General features: G+C 38.9%; 1 protein-coding gene across 20 annotated transcripts in view; it reads left to right on the top strand.

The window, feature by feature from the left end:
• The window catches only part of SLC8A1 (solute carrier family 8 member A1), a 376,683-nt gene that overhangs the window by 69,525 nt on the left and 285,320 nt on the right, over positions 1–21,838 (top strand). For 15 of the 20 annotated variants that reach the window (XM_049095820.1, XM_049095819.1, XM_025454073.3 and 12 more), the window contains exon 2: positions 4,249–6,080. In XM_049095820.1, the coding sequence (XP_048951777.1) occupies positions 4,282–6,080 (1,799 nt within the window). In that variant the 5' untranslated portion in view covers positions 4,249–4,281. Of the gene's footprint in view, positions 1–4,245; positions 6,081–21,838 lie in introns of all 20 variants that reach the window. The other 5 variants (XM_049095818.1, XM_025454079.3, XM_035700409.2 and 2 more) reach the window with 1 other exon arrangement.

Genomic DNA, 21,838 nt, shown 5'->3' with positions numbered 1-21,838 from the left:
TACTAAGTAACAAAGAGGAAATGCTCTCTTTGAGAAGAAAAAAGAAAAAGGTGATAGCAGAGAGTCAACATGGAGACAGAGCTCCCTAGTAACGTGTAGTCATGGTCGGTTGGCCTGAGGTTGGGTGGTATCAGGGCGGTAATTTGCCCCCTAGATGGAAGGTCAGATAAGGAAAGTCGTCTTCTGGCATCATCTCTTTGTCTAAAAGCATTTGAAAGTGCTTGTCTCAGGAGTGGATGAGAACTTATGGTTGCTTTAAAGTTGCCTTAGAAACAGATTAATTGCTTGGCTTTGATGCTTTCAGTCAGCAAGAATTACATTGAAGGGAATTCCAGGTCCTGATGAGTCAAGGAGTTCCTCTGAATAACCTCAGCTGCCAATCAGTAGAATGAGATTATGCTACCTTGTGCGCTGGACTGACAGGAATGCCAAACGGATTTTTTCTCTCCAAGTCAGGTCCTCCTTGGTGGTCAAAACTGGCTGTGGCTTCCCACAAGGAACCCAGAGCTCTGCTGCCTGACTACTCTTTAGGACTCCCTCTGCAGTGAGGGCTCTTCCTCACTCTTTATGGAGGCAGTTTGATAAAAATCTGTCTTGCAGGTGTATGGTTCATTCCTTTGACCTCTCCTTTCAATGCTGGGGTCTGGGCTTTTTCAGATGAATATCTTTTCACCCTGCCTCATCAATGCCATTCACAACTGTAATCTCTAGGTGCTGGGGTTGTCTGTTTGTTTCAAAATAAATAGTGAGCAGAAGACAATCTGGGTATTCTTAATACTGTGCTGAAAGCTCATTTGGATGATGTAATGGATGTTGCTAAGCAAGAACTGACCCGAGATGTGAGAATTGATTTGAAGGCACCATGAAAACCAGCCTACCCCTTGTTACAGGGTACAGTAGATCAGGGCAGAATGTAAAAAAGCCAAGTGGATGGGGATTCCTGGGTGGCTCAGTGGTTTAGTGCCTGCCTTTGGCCTAGGGCACGATCCTGCACTCCCGGGATCGAGTCCTGTGTCAGGCTCCCGGTATGGAGCCTGCTTCTCCCTCTGCCTCTCTCTCTCTCTCTCTTTCTCTCTATCATGAATTAAAAAAAAAAAAAAAAGCCACATGGCAGAACAACATATTAACAGCCAGCCTCTATTTCCTGCTTAATTTTATGGAAATATAGTTTTGAGGAGACAGTGCAGAGGGCCAGGTGGATCTGCTTAAATCTGATGATAGAGAAAAGATCCTGTAACCAAAGAATGAAGAAGGAACTCTCATTCAGATGTTATCTGTTCCACATCCTCCCAAACAGTTGAATTTGGTATTAATTTAATAGAGAAAGAAACTGAAGTCCAGAGAGTTCATTCTAGTTGCTCCATTGCCAAAAATCTGTATCAGTGTTTTATGTCCACTGATTTCACAAATTGTAATATTACCACCTTTTGAATGTAATTGTGATGTTTTGGAGTTAACCTCACAAACCTTTCCCTTTTTTTTTTTTTCTCTGATAGAAATTTTTAGAGATGCATCCTTTCTTAAACATATGTGCCCTTTTGGCTAAGAACAACTTTGAGATATGGGTCAGAGCAAGGCTTTTTTTTTTTTTTTGGCTGATTTAAGAGATTTCCCTGAGAGTATGTCAGGGAGAGGTGGCAGGTGATTGCTAAAAAAACTGTCAGGTGAAGGGCAACCATCTCTAGGAACGTGCCAGCTCACATATTACATCACAGCTGTCAATGCTTGTCTATTTGAGTCTCTAATCCATAAGATAAAAGCCAGCCTGTGGGAAACTTTCCATGGGACTTTTGCTACTGACCCTCCTAACTCTGTGTGGAAGCCACGATTCTTGGTTTCCTACTTCATTTAGGATTATGCTCCAGTTTCACCTTATCAGAGAGGCCTTCCTTAACCATCCAGTATAAAATCATGCATGCCACGTGTGTACACGCACAGACTCCCTGTCTTACTTACATTACTTTCTGCCCCCACCCCTCTAGCACTTTTTAATATCTGAAATTTATACTTATTTGTTTGTTTCCTCCCCAATAGAATATATGGTCTGCAAGGACAGGACTGTGGTTTTTGTTTTATTTATTTATTTATTTATTTATTTATTTATTTATTTATTTATTTTTTAAAGATTTTATTTATTTATTCATGAGAGACACAGAGAGAGAGGCAGAGACACAGGCAGAGGGAGAAGCCGGCTCCATGCAGGGAGCCCGACATGTGGACTCCAGGATCACGCCCTGGGCAGAAGGCGGCACTAAACCCCTGAGCCACTGGAGCTGCCCTTTTTGTTTGTTTTAATTCTTTGATGCACAATTAGGACTTAGAAGAGAGCTAGCAGGTGGTCCTAAAACATGTAGTTAGGTGGCACTTATAAATATTTGTGGAATAAATGGCTGCATCATAGAATTAGAACTAGCTCTTCCATGAGTCTTGGAGGTTGCTTCAGTGTCTCCTTGTTTTAAGCGATGATCTCACCTAAGCCCTGTAATGATTGAATCGGTAGAATCACTGACCATGAACCTTGCATATTTTGAAGATACACTCTTTGTATTTCTCAGCCTTTTATGTGGAATGTCATTCTCCCCTCACAACCCTCTGCTGTGTGTTAGTTTGGGAAAAATGTCAACGCTTATCTCCCAATAGTGATGAGATAAAGGGGGCTTTAGGTTATAGTGGGCTCTTTGAGGTCTGCCAGAATGTGCTGGGCCAGGGGGTTCTTCTGGGCCCTGGTGAATTTCCACTCTATGCCATCAGCCGCATACATGGGCCGGAGAATGCAGGTGAATGTGTGGGTGGCTCTGAGACTGCCCCAGACAATGGAAGGCTCCCTTCTAGCTCCATTGTTCACGTTTTATCAGGCCTCAAGGCTATGTTCTGACTCAGGGCCTCTTCTTGCCACCACTTTAGCTGATGTCATAACTGGCCTTCCAGGCCAGAGTCACCCTGACGTGGAGAAGACCCTCCTGTACGTCAGCACCTTACCAAGCCTGAGAGGCAGAAGAGATGTATGGTCTGAGTGGAGTTTTGCCCAAGCTGGTGGGTGAATGTAGAGCCATGGTTTTTCAGTCCCCCACTTTGCTTTGTTTACCAAGCTTTGTGTGGCTCAGTGACTCTGTTTCGGTATCTCTAATTGCCCACAGCCCTTCATCATATGGATACTTTGTGGTCACTGCTGTCCTGCCACATGAGCTGATGCGGATGAAATTATTGCTCCTGTATTTTTTAGTCACTTGAACCCTCTGTAGAACTAATAAGTGTTTTAGAATGACCATGGAAAGGATGACATCAACACTGAGAAGGAACATTTTACGGCTGGTGAAGCTGATTTCACAGCCTGCCGGACAAGAGTCTTAACACACAACTAGACCCGGGCTTTATTTCCCATCCTGCTGTGGACAGCCTGCAGACTCTACAGCGAGATCTGTACCCAGATGCGAAGAGCTGTGCTTCAGCAACCAGAGGCCCAGCTGCTAACCTATCAGGAGTACGGGGCTTGCTGAAAATCAGGAGGAAATGTGCTCTCATCAAATTATTCTTTTAAAAACTGTACTTAATGTGTGTAAAGATTGCATTACAGCAGACTCCCCCCCCCCCCCGCCCCCAAGTACAACTACAATTGACTTTGCAGAGATGTTTGTAGGTATCTCTGTGTTTCCAAGGAAGTTTGGAGCAATAGGGTGTGATTTCAAAACATGCAGTATAAGGTCTGCTCCAGAGTTTAAGATCATCAAGAGGTCTTGTGTTGGTTAAGATTTTAAGGTCTGAACTTTAAAGCATCGATCTTAATAAAGGGGTTTTGGTAATTTAACAGTTTCTGGGAGGTGATTGTACTGATCAAAATGTAAAAGAAAATCTGTATTAGCAACAAGGAGAAGATTATTTGATGCATCAGAAGGGTTTTTTTTTTTTTTCCTTATTGGCTCTTAGAATCCATAACTATATATTTAACAAGACAAGGCTATAATTGAACTTTTCATTTCCAGTAAGTCAATTGTGTACATTTCTCAGTGAATGGAGATTACATGTACAAAACCGACAAGCGGAGAGATTGAGTTGTACATTTTGCAAAGGATTGCTTAATCACCTATGGATACTTGGAATAATGACTCACCATAGATGTTATGGTAGTCAAATATAAGCAAATCATTGGCAAAAGTAAAAAAAAAAAAAGTAATTGGTCATGCTTTGGATCTGGTTCTGATGATGTGATTTTTTTCCCCCACCCTCCCTCCATCTTATTTTTACCAGTAGGTTGGGACACTTGGAGGTCTACCATTGTACAACATGCTGCAGTTAAGACTATTACCTACCTTTTCAATGGGATGTCATCTGTTAGCCGTTGTGGCTCTCTTATTTTCCCACGTGGACCTTATAAGTGCAGAGACAGAAATGGAAGGAGAAGGCAATGAAACCGGCGAGTGTACTGGCTCATATTATTGTAAGAAGGGGGTGATTTTACCCATTTGGGAGCCCCAAGACCCTTCCTTTGGAGACAAAATTGCCAGAGCTACTGTGTATTTTGTGGCCATGGTCTACATGTTTCTCGGAGTCTCTATCATTGCTGACCGGTTCATGTCCTCTATAGAAGTCATCACATCTCAAGAAAAAGAAATAACCATAAAGAAACCCAATGGAGAGACCACCAAGACCACTGTGAGGATCTGGAATGAGACTGTTTCCAATCTAACCTTGATGGCCCTGGGATCTTCTGCTCCAGAGATTCTCCTTTCAGTAATTGAAGTATGTGGCCATAACTTCACTGCAGGAGACCTAGGTCCCAGCACCATTGTGGGAAGTGCTGCATTCAACATGTTCATCATCATCGCGCTTTGTGTTTATGTGGTCCCAGATGGAGAGACAAGGAAGATTAAGCATTTGCGTGTGTTCTTCGTGACAGCAGCCTGGAGCATCTTTGCCTATACGTGGCTTTACATTATTTTGTCTGTCATCTCTCCTGGGGTCGTGGAAGTCTGGGAAGGTTTGCTTACTTTCTTCTTCTTTCCTATCTGTGTTGTGTTCGCTTGGGTGGCAGATAGGAGGCTGCTGTTTTACAAGTATGTCTACAAGAGGTATCGGGCCGGCAAGCAGAGGGGAATGATCATCGAGCACGAAGGAGACAGGCCATCTTCCAAGACTGAAATTGAAATGGATGGGAAAGTGGTCAATTCCCACGTTGACAATTTCTTAGATGGTGCTCTGGTTCTGGAGGTTGATGAGAGGGACCAAGATGATGAAGAGGCGAGGCGAGAAATGGCTAGGATTCTGAAGGAGCTCAAGCAGAAGCATCCGGAGAAAGAAATAGAGCAATTGATTGAATTAGCTAACTACCAAGTCCTAAGTCAGCAGCAGAAAAGCCGAGCATTTTACCGCATCCAAGCTACTCGCCTGATGACTGGAGCTGGCAACATTTTAAAGAGGCACGCAGCTGACCAGGCAAGGAAGGCTGTCAGCATGCATGAGGTCAACACTGAAGTGGCTGAAAATGACCCCGTGAGTAAGATCTTCTTTGAACAAGGGACCTATCAGTGTCTGGAGAACTGTGGGACTGTAGCCCTGACCATTATCCGCAGAGGTGGCGATTTGACTAACACTGTGTTTGTTGACTTCAGAACAGAGGATGGCACGGCCAACGCTGGCTCTGATTATGAATTTACTGAAGGAACTGTGGTCTTTAAGCCAGGTGAGACCCAGAAGGAAATCAGAGTTGGCATCATCGATGATGACATCTTTGAGGAGGATGAGAATTTCCTTGTGCACTTGAGCAATGTTAAAGTATCTTCTGAGGCCTCAGAAGACGGCATCCTGGAAGCCAATCATGTTTCTGCGCTCGCTTGCCTGGGATCTCCCTCCACCGCCACCGTGACGATTTTTGACGATGACCACGCTGGCATCTTTACTTTTGAGGAGCCCGTGACTCACGTGAGTGAGAGCATTGGCATTATGGAGGTGAAGGTATTGCGAACATCTGGAGCTCGAGGAAATGTTATCGTTCCCTATAAAACCATCGAAGGGACTGCCAGAGGTGGAGGGGAGGACTTTGAGGACACTTGTGGAGAGCTCGAATTCCAGAACGATGAAATTGTGTAAGTTCCTTTTTGATACGTAAGCCTGGGGTCGAGTGCGTTTGTGGATGTGAGAGTGCATGTAATTTTTTTTTTTTTTTAAGCTAAATGGTACACAAGGAATGGAATGTGTAGTACGCAAGACCACTTCAAAACTGTCGGTGCTCCCTGCTTTCAATCTGCTCTATACAGAGATCTTAAATGGGTTTTATTTTTTTACTTTCCTACTTGTGCGTATTTTAAGTACACTGTTGCAATTATGACAGAATGAGTTTTGTGACAGTTTATCAAACTGCTTATGATGGGTTGGAAATTTTGTATTCTATTTTGAATCACATCATAGACACACAGAAAGGGAATATTTACTTACTTATTTATCAAAAGTGAATGTTTAGATCATCACATCAAGTCCCTAATTTTATTACTGAGTACAAATTGGGAAAGCCCAAAAAGGAAACACCTTTAAAAAGAATTTCCTGGCTACCAAGGCTGGCTGGAACATTTTTTTGCTGCTTTTATCTGATCCTGTGTTTTTGCAATAATATAAGGTAATGTTTCTGCTTACATGCTCATTTTAATTATGACTTAATGACCAGACCTGCTTTTTTAATTTTTATTTGGTTTTATGCCAATGTGGGAAAAGTCACATAGCTCTTACGTAGTTCTAGCCTGATTTTTCTTTTTATGATTAAGTAAATGCTTTTACCCTACTGATATAGTGACGGGGAGAGAAGAAGATTCTGTCCAAGCATCCTAGTTGACAGGGAACAGGTCAGAGAAACAAAACTGGGAACAATTTACTCTTCCTGTTGGCACTTTACAATGACACTTGCCAATTTGTAACACCAAGTGCCTGGTTGTACAATGATTCTGCCATTGACAGCTGCTGTTTAGAGCTGTTCTTCCTTCCTTGCCTGGGAAGGGGCATTACACTCATCAAATGCAAAGCAGAAGTCTGACTCAATGAGCAGTGTCCAAACTGGAAGGAAGGAAGGAAGGAAGGAAGGAAGGAAGGAAGGAAGGAAGGAAGGAAGGAAGGAGGAAGGAAGGAAGGAAGGAAGGAAGGAAGGAAGGAAGGAAGGAAGGAAGGAAGGAAGGAGAAGGAAGGAAACAGAGAAGGAAGGACAGAAGGAAGGAAGGAAGAAAGGAAAGAAAGAAAGTATAATATCTGTAATACATAAAAGGACATTAAAATGAATGCTTATATTGGTTGAATCATTGGCAACTTAGGGATTTCCAGGAAAAAAAAAACATGCAGTTTGTTCTAAAAATGGTTAACTCTTGTGTAAACATTATGTGTTATGTCAAATGCCAAGTACCTTTTTCCCTAAATGAAAGAGTAGAGGGGGGCAGGGCAAATGGGCAGAAGGAAGAGATTTTCCTGCAGAAACCTTCCAGTGTCTTTACCTCTCTTTGATGTTATATTATAGAGATGAGCAGTTACAGTGGAGTATCAGGATGAAATCAAGCAAAGCAGAGATTATAATATCCACCTTCAGATGTATGGGGGGTAACTTTGGATGAATATCTAGTTTATGTTGGTTCTTATGTTGTTAATGTTCCAAGCATTGAGGTGTGTTTTGTTGGATGTCTATTTTACTGAAAGATAGTAATATAAAAGCAAATGAATATCCTGCATACTGGGAAGGGTTTTCTCAGGGGCCTTGCATTGAATATGATCCTGCCCATGTTAGCTCATAAACTTTATTCCTTTGTTTGAAATTCTTTCTCATTATGTTTTCTGATCATTTCAGTTATTGAACCCTCTTGTATTAGATAGCACTTGTAATCCATGTGAAAATAATATTGCATGTTACTAAAGGGGTATTGAATATTATTAAATGAACTCACACGGGTAACACTTAAATATGACCCAATGGGTGTTTTGTTTTGTTTATTCATTTTACTTAGGATGTTTTCTCCTTAAAATTTGGTCTTGCTTTTGGTTAAGAATAATGGCTCTGTACTTATTTATTTGAGAGGCAGTCTTTTCTTATCTATTCTGCTGTCCAGGACTTTTATCAAACTGTAAATAATAATCTTCTTTTGGACACAGTGTTAGAAGAAGAAGAAGAAGAAGAAGGAAAAAAAAAAGACTGACAGTAATTTGATGGAATAATTTATTCTGCCAAGTTCCTTTTAAAACATTCACCCTATGCCATTAAATTGATTTAATTCTTGCTAAGGAAGAGAATATTGCCAAATTCCAGCTTTAAAAATTTAAATATCTTCTGAAAATTGGTAAGAATGGATAGAATTATTGGCATGCCATCTCTGTATGTGTTCTTAGGAGTATTCTAGATCAATCACTAGTTCCTAGTTTAATAAAACTCTTACTATATTTTATTTATTAAGTTGAAATGTGAAATTTTAGAAATGTCAAACATTTTATTTATCAGAGGAATAAAATCGCAGCCCTCCATTTTTTTCTTTTTTTCTAGAATTTTAGTTCTAAAGAGTCTTTATCCTGACATTACAGAGTGCTAACAAGCTTTGTAGATGCTTAATCCATCTATTGCTTAAATAAATTTGTTTAGATGACTGGGACTTAGACTTCAACTAGGCATCAAGGATTCCAACTAAATGTTTCTAGAAAAACATAGTATTATCAAAGATCTCCTCCTCCTCCTCCTTCTTCTTTCTCTTCTTCTTCTTCTTCTTTCTTCTTCTTCTTCTTCTTCTTCTTCTGCTTCTTCTTCTTCTTCTTCTTCTTCTCTTCCTCCTCCTCCTCCTCCTCCTCCTCCTCCTCCTCCTCCTCCTCCTCCTTCTCCTCCTCCTCCTCCTCCTTCTCCTTCTCCTTCTCCTTCTCCTTCTCCTTCTCCTTCTTCTTCTATCATTCTTCCTCTGGGTCGTTTCTAATGCCAGGTCCACATAGTCAGATCGAAGTGACAGAGTTTGTCATCAGGCAGTGAAGCTGAACCATGTGGACTTCAACCCAATTTTTCTTGAAGAATGAATTTATGTCTCATCCAATTGCACAGTTACTTTCTTTTTTTTGTTTTGCTTTTTTTGGGTTTTTTTTTGGGTTTTTTTTGCACACTTTCTTAAAAACCTACAATATATAGATAGGACGGAGGATGTCACTGAACTTTATTAACTGCTTAAGAAAGTCTTTTTGCTTGTTTGTTTAATGTTGTGCAAGAAGCCAGAATTTATGATTCTTTCTAGAGCACTATAAAGAGATTCTTGGAAAAGCCTGGGTTTAAAGCTTACCTATTTCAAAAAGGCATTAACCAAGGTAGTTATTTCTACCTTGGGTCCAATGTAATCAGGGATGGAGATCAAGAGGTAATCAGCTTTATTGATTCTTCAGTTTCAAGAATAAGATAGATTCCTAATCTTTGTTCTTATTTTTGTAAAGTCATTTAAATTTGTAATATAAGCATATCTATACCCATTTGTTCACATTTTTATATAAATGACTTGAATTATTTCAACTTGATCTTTTTTAAAGATAAAAATCTGTATCTGAGAAAGATACTGATAAGTAATAAATGGTTCTTGTAGTTTTAAATAAACTGTATTCTCAGCAAGACATTTTAAAACTATAATGCAAAACCTAATGATAAATGTAATAATTAGCACGTGCTTTTGTATAAACTCAATCAATGACAAATACTAAGCCCATGCCAGCTAATCTTGACTTGAAGAACATGCTAATTCGATTTGTGGTTTGGTAGGTGATATCCACAACTTTGATGTGCTACTAATAGTTGTTTTTTTAATGATGCTAGTTTAGCAGTAATAATTATTACAAAATGTTGTTTGGTCTTCCAAGGTCTGACATTAGCTTGACTGTTCTGGAAAATGTTAAGGTTAATTAGCTAATGTAGATACAATCAAATTCAATTACTTTGTTGTAACCCAATAACAATACTTTTGGAGGAGGACTCAAAAAATCATGAGCATTTACTATTACATATTTAAAATGGAGAGTTGAAAGACAAGGCATGTAGGTTGGAAAATGCATGTAATATGTTGCTTAGCAAATCAATTTACTGGGGGTTCCTAGCTACAACGTAATTTATTAATCAATTGATCTGTCCAAAATTAATTTTGTTCTAACAACTATTATGTTTTCAAGTATGATTGTAACTTCATTAACTTTAGGAAAAATATCATATGCAAGACATCCCAACAAATATAGCTGTTTGACACAAAATTTATTGCCTTTTCTGGAGAAAGAAATAGAAAAGAAATAACACTTCAGTATTATATAGGTTCTACAGAATTATTATTAATAAATAAATACTTTGTTTTTGCTATTTATATTACTAGTATTCTTTTCTTGCTCTATAGAATTCCAGGGAAAATAAATACTTTGTTTTTGCTATTTATATTACCAGTATTCTTTTCTTGCTCTATAGAATTCCATGGAGTGTAAAGACCTAGCTTTATGAGCGAGCATTTCAGTTCTGAGAGTAGGACAAATATGTAATACAAGAAAGTAGCCAGCTGTAAAAGAAAAAAAGAGAGAGAGAAAGAGAGAGAGAGAGAGAGAGAGAGAGAGAGAGAGAAAACAAAAATAGTAAGGAAACTTGAAGTAGTAAGAATGGAAGAATAATTTTGTGTGTTTGGGGAAATCAGAAATGATGAAAAATACTACAGAAAATAGTGTTAGACAAGAAAAGCCATTAGCACATATTTGAATCCAACATACTCAAGACTTACTTTAGGAAGAAGAATTTTATTTGCTATGTTTAGCCTATTAAAATGACCTAATCATGATTTTATATTGATGTAAAATTTTCTTAGGTAGTACACTACAGTAAGAAATTTAGATGAAATAACTTTAGAATTTTAGGGATTTCTACTTTGGTGGATTATCTTTTCAGACTGGAATATTTGTCTCTTCTTAGATCCAAACCACTTGTAGTATCCTCTGCAAATATAAATTATAGCTACAAGAAGTGTTTTTATAAATGCATATGTTTTCATGAATGCACAACTATTATAAAAATAAGACAGGGTAAGAGCCAAAAAATTTTTTGACTCCCCATTCAATATTACCAGGAGCCTAAATTGATTATGTGCGGCAGGCTTGTTTACTGTGTCAATCAGATTGCCATGTATACTGTTGTAATCTCATTTTCCCACTGCTAATTAGAGCTTAGGGTTATAACATAGTTATAGTAAAGAAGTTTTAGCTTTGCAAATGAGGAGATTTCATAGTTCAGACACACCGAAGTGTTTAAATTATGGACTCTTTTCTGAATCATCATTCAAGGCCATTCCAGAGGGGGGATCATTGGTTCACTTGGTTAGGGCTAGAGAAGAATTTATATATCAATTACTCTACACATGCTTAATAAGATACTGATTTGTACTCGGTACTGGGCTAGCGATTGTGAAAGAAACAGAAGAAATATACTCCTTATATTCTAAAATGAGAGATGACAAAATAACTCATGTTTGATAAGTACAAACATCATTATAAAGACATGGTGGAAGCTGTAGGAGAAATCTTAATTTTGAACAAAATATTTGAAGGACAGAAGGCGTAACTGGAGAGAAAAATGTTGTGTTTTTAAGATGGAGTAGTATTTTGGTAAACCTGAAAGTATGGACGATTTCACTAAATAGGATGGCTATCAAACTGAATAAAAGACTCAATGAACTCAATGAATGTTTATTTTCTTTAATGGAATTTTAAATCATCACAAAAGTATTTAAATTAATCTGAGTCTATATCCTTTTAAGCTAGTCACAGAAGAACAAATATCTAATGATTCTACTTATATGACATATCTCAAATAGTTACTCCTAGAATCAGAAAGCGGAATTGTAGTTGCCAGGGGTAGGGGGAGGGTGGTAAGGGGAGCTATTAATCAACAGGTATAAAGGTTCCTTAATGCAAAATGGTTAGGTTCTAGAGAGCTACTGTACAACATGGTGCCTGTAGTTAACACTATTGTTACTGCACACTTAAAATCTATTAAGAGGGTAAATCTCATGTTAAAAGTTTTATATTTAAAATTTAAAAATATACATAGAATGGCTGATCTACTTTTTTTTAAAAAAAAAAAGCTTATGTGCTTGCCCCTCTGTATCAGATTGCCTCTTGTATTTTTAAGGAAAATTTACAAGATTTCTAACAAAATGTGTCAATATTTTGTTTACCACTTTGTGCATTAGTCCGTGATCTCTAGGAAAGGTTTGACAAACTTTAATCCTATACCCCCTGGAACAGTCCTTGTGCCTGCCACTCTTGTCCCATTTTTTTAGAATTAGCAATACCTTGGTAAAACCTGAGCCGATTTTATACAAATTATGAAATGGAAAGGAATTGTCTTTGTGTTTTTTGTTGGTGTTTAATTTTTTGTTTTTGTTTTTGTTTTTGTATGTTTCTCCTGAGGACACTGGTACCCCAGGGAAAGAGATTTAGGCACACTTAATTCTTTTGTGTGGAGCAACTTTGAGGGTGTAACACCTATCATGGGGTTATTTGTTGTTATGCTACTCTGTCCTTATCAGCTGAGGCTTAGAAACTTGCCTGTAGGTTATAGTATCTTGAGAACTGTAGAGGCTTTTCCATAAAATATCTCCATCTTGTGCTGTCCTGATGACTGAAATCTCCTTGGAGATTCATTTTGGGGAGGATAGGGAAGCTATTAGGCCCTTGTGACGTTATACATGCCATGCAATTCTTAAGTGTTAATCCCTGCAAGGAAAGAATAGAAGTGGCTTTGGGACAAGTGGCCGGAAAGGAAGAGAAGACAACCAAATATAGGGTGGATCAGTGGCAGTGGCAATGATCTTTATGACTGCTCAGGCCTAGCTGGTGGAGGGGAGGAGCATGGAAGATGCTGACCAACTAATAAGCAAGTGGCTTCGGCAGGCAACGAGGGGTTTAGCTGCTGGTTTCCCGCACTGCCTTGCACTTTCTGCTCCAGCAGTGGGGAAGTCCAGAAGGTCCTGGGAGGGAAAGCAAGCAGTCAACAATATGGGCAGAATTAAAGGAAATCTCCTCCTTTGCTTCCTCTCCTGGCTCGACACACTGCCTACGTAATACCCATCTATTTGCCAAAGGTTGAGCCAGCCAGGGCTCATTCTTTTCACAGGCCTATACAGCTGTCTCACTGTAGAGCCAGGCCAAACAAACAATGCCTTTTCATTTCCTGCCTTTCTCGTGAGGACTTGTGCTCTAGATGACATTTTCTTTGCTTCTTACAATGTTTCCACAGGATCAGATAGGGGAATAGACATTGTGTTCTTTGGTGACAGTTGAAGATACAGAGGCAAGGGGCAGAAACAGAGCCAAACACAGAACTCTGCCTTTCAGGCTGGTGTGCACAACAGGCCAACCAGGGAAATTTCACTAGACCTGGCAATTGAGATGTTAATGGAGCAGCCTGGGATATTTTATTTCCAGTAGGTTTAGGATTGAAGGATCTAGAGTTCTGCATACTCTTGAAGCCCTGTGATGACCCTTGAGACTAAGACCATTCTGATTCTTCATGTTAGACTTCCTGAGATATAGATGGACTTAGAAGGAGTCCTCAACTTGGATTCCATGCTCAAGTTTGAGCTCTCCCTTAGTTCCCTACGAGCTTTGTGATTTTCAGAAAATTACTTAAACTCATCTCACCTGTAAATTGAGGATGATGGTGGTAGATGGTGGCAGTGGTAGTGGTGATTGTGGTGGTGATGGTGGTAGTGGAGGTGTGATTTTGGATATGATGGTGGTGGTGGTAGTGGTGGTGATGGTGGTGGTGTTGGTAGCTTTGGATACAATGGTGGTGCTGGTGATGGTGGTAATGGTGCTAGCAATGGTGGTGGTGGTGGTGGTGCTGAAGCTGTTGGTGATGATGGTAGTAATTGTGGTGTTGGTGTTGTTGGAGGTGGTGGTTCTGGATATGGTGGTGGTATAGGAGGTGATGATCATAGTGGGCTACAGTGTATTGAGAGCCAGGTTTCATGCTGTTTTTATTACAATATTAATTTGGTTTAATCTTCACGAAGACTCTTTTAGATAGGTGCATTTATATTCATTTTACAGATGGAGAAATTGAGCTTAGAGAGTACTTTCTTAAGGTTACATATCTAATAAGGATGGATCTAGAATTTAGTAGTAGGACTGCCTGACTTTAAAATCTGCCCTGCTTCATGGGGGCTGTTCTCCTTTGTCATGGCTTTCATAGGTGAGGATGACCATGCAAGGGTGTTGTAGTGCTATGACCCCAACCAACTATATCATTTATTCATGCAGCTCTGAAGATAAGAAACTCGAGCAGTCATTGATCTTTTCTGGAATTGTTGAACCTGCATTAACCACATTGTACCCCACCCCCACTCTCTGTTAACCTTAAGAAGAGCCATGATTAAACTGAGTTTGAAAAGCAAGAAAAATGCTAATGTTATAATCCCTCCATGTACCTGACCTGTTCAATTATTGTCTATTCTTTTGTCTCTTGTGGTATTTATTTCCCCTTTGTTCCTAAGTAAAAAAGAAACTTCTTTATTAGTAGCTTTGTGACATTGCCTGCCCTGTACCATATAACTTCCTTATATGGCTGAACAATGAATGCAGCTTTTCCGTATTCTTAAAACAGTAGTTTCTTGGCCTATCTTTTTAATGTATATTACAAGACAAAGTAAATTAATGATAACAGAGAAGCAGTACCAGAGGATGCTTGTTACCTTGTGTCAGCACAACTGAGAGGTTACAAAGTTAAATTTTCTGCCCCTGGAAAGAAGGTAAGAATTCCTAGAACAAGTGATTCCCCATGGCAGTTCCTCTGATATAAACCATCTCAAGGCAAATGGAATTTTTAAATACTTTTTTAAAAGTCCAATTCCAAATCACTCTTGCTTCCAAACTACACCATCTCTAGGGAACAAAAACAATAACCAGAAAAGTCCTATCTACAATCAGATGACTGTCCAGTGACAACTTGTATACACTTTATACAGAATCAGTGTTCAAGTGTGTCTACAACTAATTTACTTTTGAATAGAGTTGTTTTATTTTATTATTTTTTTTAAGTTTTGGAAGTGGGTTATTGGTCTTTTTGGAATAAACTTATTGTCACTATGTTTATAAATATAATTAATTATAACCTTTAGCAGAAGCCTCCAAATGTTCCCTTTCAACAGAGAAATTTTCACACACACACACACACACACACACACAAACATATACTCATTTATTTACCAAGATAAAGGTGGGAAAGTAAAATTAAGTCCTGTTTACATAGAGTTTAATTTATAGGGCATAATTGAAAAAAAATGAAAAATTCCCAGAGGACATCTTTCATTCTCACATACAAAATGTTATAATCTTGACATGGTTTTTAAAATGAGCTCTTTAGTTCAAGGTGTAGCTCTCTGAGTGTGAGACTTATGTATTAGGGAGAGAGAGGAAAAGAGGGAGAGAGAGAGAGAGAGGAGACAGAGAGAGATGGGGAGAAGGAGAGGGGTCAGAGGGGGCCAGATTGAGGATCAGGAAAGGAGCAGCAAGGGGCAAGAGATAGAGGGAGTGGGGAGGAAGGGTAAAGGGGGTGGAGGGGGGGTGGGCAGAGAGGTGTGGCGATACCACCAGAGGAAGTGACAGAAGGAGGAAGCAGAGAGAGTGGGAGGAGGGGAAGGAGAGGGAAGAGAAGAGAGGCAGAGCAGAACCTGGAGTCAGAGGGAGGAGGGGAGGAATAGAGAGCAAGGGAGAAAGGGGGAAAAGGGAGGCTCAAGAGTAAGAAGGGGTAGGCTGAGAAAGTGGGAGGAGGAAAGAAGGTGGGCAGGTAGAGGGACAGAGACAGAGGCAAAGAATTTCAACCTTGATGAGATTTCAGTTATTACTAAAATGAAGTAAAGCCTGAAATTCATCCAGATTCTTGCTCAAGCAAACAAAAGGCAGTAGGAGAGTATGAAAGTAGACAGGGGTTCACTCATGCTGCTTCTTGATTAAAAATAGACAGCAACTTTGTCCTTGAAATCAAATGTACCTACAATTGCCCGAGTATGTTTGGGGAGCCAGAGGAGGCTTGTGGAATCTTCCTAGGTTTGCTAGAATGGATAGGGCTGGTACCTTTCCACTGGTTCCTGCTTGCAGCAAGTGTTTTATGAGCACCTGTTCTGTGTCAGGTTCCTTGCAAGATTAGGGAACAAAAAATGGAGACGAAGACCCGATCCCTGCCATGGAGAACCTCATGTCTTTTTCTGGCCTTGAGATGGGGGTGCATTCAGTCAAAAACCAATGAGGAAGTTTCACTATCTCTGTGCCTTTCTTGGCATCATTCTCTCAGAGCTCTGAGCAGTGATGGGGCTCTTGCTGCCGGTGGGGAGGCTGAGAACAAATGATAATGAGCCTGAGCCTACAGCATCGCCATCACCTCTGGCAGCAGCAGCCCACTCTGTGCCTGCTCTTCCCTCCTTGTCTCCACTCCAGATGTCTCTTGTCGCCGCTTGGCTGCCCTTTTTAATGGAGATCAAACAATAGATATTGGGAATGATTCAAATCCGATTCTTTGTTCACAGCAGTGATGAACTCAGAGGGATGTGAAGTAAGGAAAGGTGGCAATATTCGCTTCACCTGGCTTCACAGTTTGCTAATCTTGCGTGTTATGGGGGAGGTTATGCCACTCAGTGTGAGTCCTTCCTCTAAGTGAAATGACTTTACTGAGTGTGGACAAGCTAGGCGAAGACAGACACCATAGCTACCTAGCCAGGAATTCACCGGGGCTGGTCCCTTCAGGGTCTCAGACTCAGATAGACTAGCACTCAGAATATCCTGATGTGGTGTTAAAGGATGACACCCAGATTACCAAGGAAAGAGTAAGCTGTGGGAGGTCTTTTCGAGCTGTGTTAATATGGAAAAAAAAGAGAACTCTGTATGGATGAAGTCGGGGATGCTTTAAATTGATGTATTATAGGAAATGATTCATCACATACTCTAATAGAATCATAGAATATGAACAGTATTAATATTAATGTATAATCAACATAAAAATGAGTAGGATAAAAATATAAAAATCAATATCATAAAATAATAACATCAGGCATATTAAGTCCTCATCTGGATGGGTACTTGGCAATCTCTATGGCTAAAATATCCTGTAAAACGTAGTTGTTTGAGTAATTGAAGCATATTCTATATGTTTGAATTCTTTCAGGAAGGGAACATCTCCCCTAATATTCCAATATTCCCCTAATGACTTCCATATCATTGTGTACTATAGTCTCTTAAATGAATCTGTTTTTATTTGGTCATTAATTTAATGACTCATTCCTGCATATGAAGCCCTTGAGTTATTTCAAGGTGAATCTGGGTCTTGGGCCCTACATTAAAGTTTTCCAGTCTTCTGGTCTACTGAGTTTTGAGTCCTTGCATGTGTCATATATATTTATTACATACGTAACATAAATATAGAGAATATTTTTTTTCCTTTTTCCTTTTTCCTTTTTTTTTTTCCTTTATCAAGGTATCAGTGTGCCTAATTCTAACTATGTTCATTTTAAATTTGTTCCTTCCCAAACTTGCACATAGAATAAGAATGAATGGTAGGTATTCTTTATGGACACAAATAACAGCATTATGAAGTCAAGGGCTTGGCATTTTGCTTAGTAGATGGGTTTCATGACAGTTGTTACAGCCACCCAGAGACATCTTCTGCAGCAATATAATGATTGGGAGCACAGGCTTTGGGGCTAGCTGAGCAGGGGTTTAAATCCTCCCTCTCACTCAGAAATGGCATTAATGCATAAATATGTAAACTCTTTCCATTTCAGTTCCAGCATCTATAGAATGAGGGTTAATAGTACTTATTATAAAAGATTACATCCAGTTAGCCAGTACCTGCCTTATAATAAGTATTCAGTAAATGTTCATTATTGTTGCCTTTAGTTCCTTTCCAGATGATTGTTTGCACAAGTCTAATCTAGGCTTGCTGGGAATTAGGCACAGGTGCTTCTCCTTTTCCTTTTCTTAAAAAAAAAAAAAAAAAAAAAAGCACCTTGTTGGGTTTTGTGATTCTGTGTATGGTGTGTATGAGTGTGTATGTGTGTGCATGCTTACATTTAAGGTAGGGACACTCAAGGCATATGGTTTTCCTCTAATAAAAATGATAGCCATGGAAAGTGATCAAAATTATAACAAGATGCTGTACCTGCTGTATCAGTGCAGTCATCATTTTGGTGGGGAAGGGAGGGAAACAAGATATAATATGGAGCCCAGGTGCTAGAGCTGCTATGGAACATGGGGGAGGGTGCAGAGATCAGACTTTTTCCTTTTACATAACACTGTGCTATTTACAAGGTTCCTGCATGTCTGTTTCATATTCACACCATCCAGGCATTAGCACATCTATTTTAGGGCAGAAGGAGTGCCACAATGATTAATACCTAATAGAAGCTCAACAAATGTTTTTTTATTAGACAGCAGAAAGAAAGAGGGAAGCAACAAAGACTTTTACTGATGGGAAATTTGAATTCGAAGAGTTCAATGAATTGTTCTAAGTGGCAGAGCCCAAACTGGAGACCAAGTACATTGGCACCTCCTCTGGTAATCTTCTTTTTTTTTTTTAATTTTTAAATTTTAAATTTTTTTTTTAAGATTGTATTTATTTATTCATGAAAGACACAGAAAGAGAAGCAGAGACACAGGCAGAGGGAGGAGAAGCAGGCTCCATGCAAGGAGCCCAATGTGGGACTCGATCCCAGGACTCTGGTATCACTCCCTGAGCCAAAGGCAGATGCTCAACCGCTGAGCCACCAGGCATCCCTCCTCTGGTAATCTGGATGTTCCCCCAAGTTGAGTAGTTATCGGGTCTAGGACTTCACCTATGGCTCTTTCATATGCTGCCAGCAAGTCTAACTCAGGAGAAGCTGCCTGGCTGGGTACCTGCTCAGCTCCCACAAACGTTTCATGGCATCCTTTTAAAGAGTATTTTACAAGTTTCCATCTGGATTGAATTGTTTGTCCAAGGAGGGAAAAATGTGTTGCAATTTGATTCCCTGTGCTCTGCATCTCCTTGACTCAGAAGGTTATCCATGATGATGATATAAAAATGCCTGAGAAGTTTTTATAAGACACATCAAATCATTCAAGATTAGAGTTGGGGGAGGGTTATGAGTGAAATAGTAAGGATAATAATATGCTGTATAGAAGTAGTGGGATGTTCACTTCTATTACGGCTTCTGTGGAATGAAATTCCTCATGGGCTGCTGCCAGGATCACATTCTTACTCTTAGACCAGAACAAACCGGTCTGAGGAATTGGGTGATTCCTGTTCCTTTTGCTGCCTTAAAATAAGCTGCTTCCATTAGCAACTTACCCATGAGTTCTCCTCATGCCTGACCCGCTACTGTTGTCCTTACTGTCTAAACTTATATTTATCCCTCAGCAAGTGTGATTCTGCATCCATCATGTATTAGTTAACCATTTAATTCAGCACAAATCTATTAACTTCTCAATTGTAGCTTGTTTTGCACTCAATCTAGAGATTTGAAGACGATTAAGAGTCTTTTTTCCAAGCTTTAGAATGTAGTGGGGGAAAAAAGAAATATAATTACAACACAAAGTGCTATAATTTTGATGATAGAGAGATACACAAAATGCCAGGGGAGTTCAGTAACTCTGGTCTGTAATTTATTACTTTAGTTTCTTGTCTTCTTTCTTTTCTTTTTCTTCTTTTTTTTAATGATCCCAGGACATGTTTGTTATAAACAACTAAATCCTCTTGGTAATTTGTGGAAAATATGTGGAAATCTCATTTGAACTGTCTGGAAGTGTAATAAATTTTTTCACAATTATGACCGTACTGGATATTCATAGCATGTTGACTGATTCCTTGATGGAAAATAATTCCTAAGTAAACATGATTCATCTAAATTTGCATAGGTGTAGGACAGATGGGGGTCATCAAATATATATTAAATCTTAATGCAAAAAATTTCAGTGTGTTAAAATCCAGTTAGTGGAATGGCTTCTCCATGAATTTATTGATAATGTAAATCCTGTAAATAAACATATTTCCCTGAATTCAGATGCACATTCTAATTCAACTCTGTAACTAACATAATGCATAAATCTATGTAAAAAAGGAAATAAAAACACTTAAAATGGGCTTTTTACTACAGTAGTTTTGTTTTAACAAGTACATTGCTTTGGACACATTTGCTTTTTTAAAATTTTACCTTTAACTTCTTTGGCAAAACTAATTCTAACAACTTGCTTTAGAACCAATTAAACTTTGTATTACACTGAATGTTAAGAAATAAATCTTGACTATGTTTTTCTTAGTTAAATTCAGAATTCCCAGTAATGTCTGTGGGCCAGTCCTCCCAAAGTCCCTGCTCTTCTTTTGTTTTAAAGTACGTTGCATTGAAATCAGGGACAAGAAACAGAGCTGGGATAACCTGCTTTGTATTATTTCAAGAAGCAGTAAAATACCCACAGTCTTAAGAAATTTTACAATGCTAATTTATAGACACTACCTTACTTTGCCCCCTGAGAGAAAAGTTGGTAAATTAAAATTTTTATTTGGGGTCCTTCAATTTCTTTATCTGTCTTTCCCTATTGCAAAATGTAATGCTTAGGGAAAAGCTAGATTTTTATGACTTTATCCCTGCCTGGACAATCATCAGTCATAAAATAAGTAAAGAGTATAATGAAGGAGACAGAATGGAATGCAGAAGGAAGCACACATGTTTGGACCTGAGTCCTCAGACCTAGCTCTGCACTAACCAGACCAGCGGCTTTGGGCAAGTCATTTCATTTCCCTGAGCTTTAGTTTTCTTGAAAGTAAAATCAAGGAGTTGAAGTGAACAGTCTATGTTTTCTTTTATCTCAAAAATGGTTGCTGTTTTTCTGAGAGAAAACATTTTTAAAAAATCACACAACACTGAATAAGATTTACAGTCAAGTATGAGGAAACTTGATTTCTATTTGTGTTTTAAAATCACTCCCTGCCTTAGTTTTCTTGACATAGTTTTTTATTAAAAAGAAACATATTGAGGGGCACCTGGGTGGCTCCGTCAGTTAAGCATTTGTCTTCAGCTCAGGTCATGATCTCAGGGTTTTGGGATGGAGCCCTGCAGAGTCTGATTCTTTTTGTACCTCTGCCTCCCCACCCCCACTTGTGCTCTCTCTCAAATAAATAAATAAAATCTTTAAAAATAAAGAAACATGTTGAAAGACAAGAAATGCAAAAATCAAATAAGAGAAGCTTACATCCTTTCTCATGAAGCCTTGGTAAGTTCTGAACTTGCAAAATTATATATGTCCACTGGATAGATTTGGTAGAGGAGTCATATCAAGTTTTGTTTCAATGTCTTATGTAAATTGACATTCCTGTCACAATGTATCTAAGGAAACTACTTAATTTATTGTCCAAATCAGAGCACTTTTTGGAGTAAAAGGGGGCACTATGAATAATTATGCAGGTGTAATGATTAAGAAACGTGGCATAACCAAACTTATTTTAACCACTCTCTATGTGTGTGGTGTCTCAGAAAAATAGAGATTGCTTTTCTTTTAAAGACATTTGTAATAAGAAAGCAATAGGCCTAAGAAATGAAAGACGTTGATGTTTCTGTTTGCTTAACTTGTCCACATCCTCTCCATTTTTTTCAATGAAGCTATTAAAAATTCATCTTAATACAACTTGACTAGTAGACACATCTGCTGGAATGGAGACAGATAAGAGGAATTAATTAGATTAGAGGCAATGGAAGAGGGAATCCATTATACCTAAACCACAGCTCCAATGGTTTGCTAGTTAAACCACATTCACAGGTGTGTTTTTTTTTTTTTTCTTTTTTTCACATGGATTAAAGAATTGACTTTT

Source organism: Canis lupus, chromosome 17, assembly GCF_003254725.2.
Source record: "Canis lupus dingo isolate Sandy chromosome 17, ASM325472v2, whole genome shotgun sequence".
Lineage (NCBI taxonomy): Eukaryota > Metazoa > Chordata > Mammalia > Carnivora > Canidae > Canis > Canis lupus.
The sequence above is the reverse complement of the archived record's forward strand: the minus strand, read 5'-3'. Positions and strand labels throughout refer to the sequence as shown.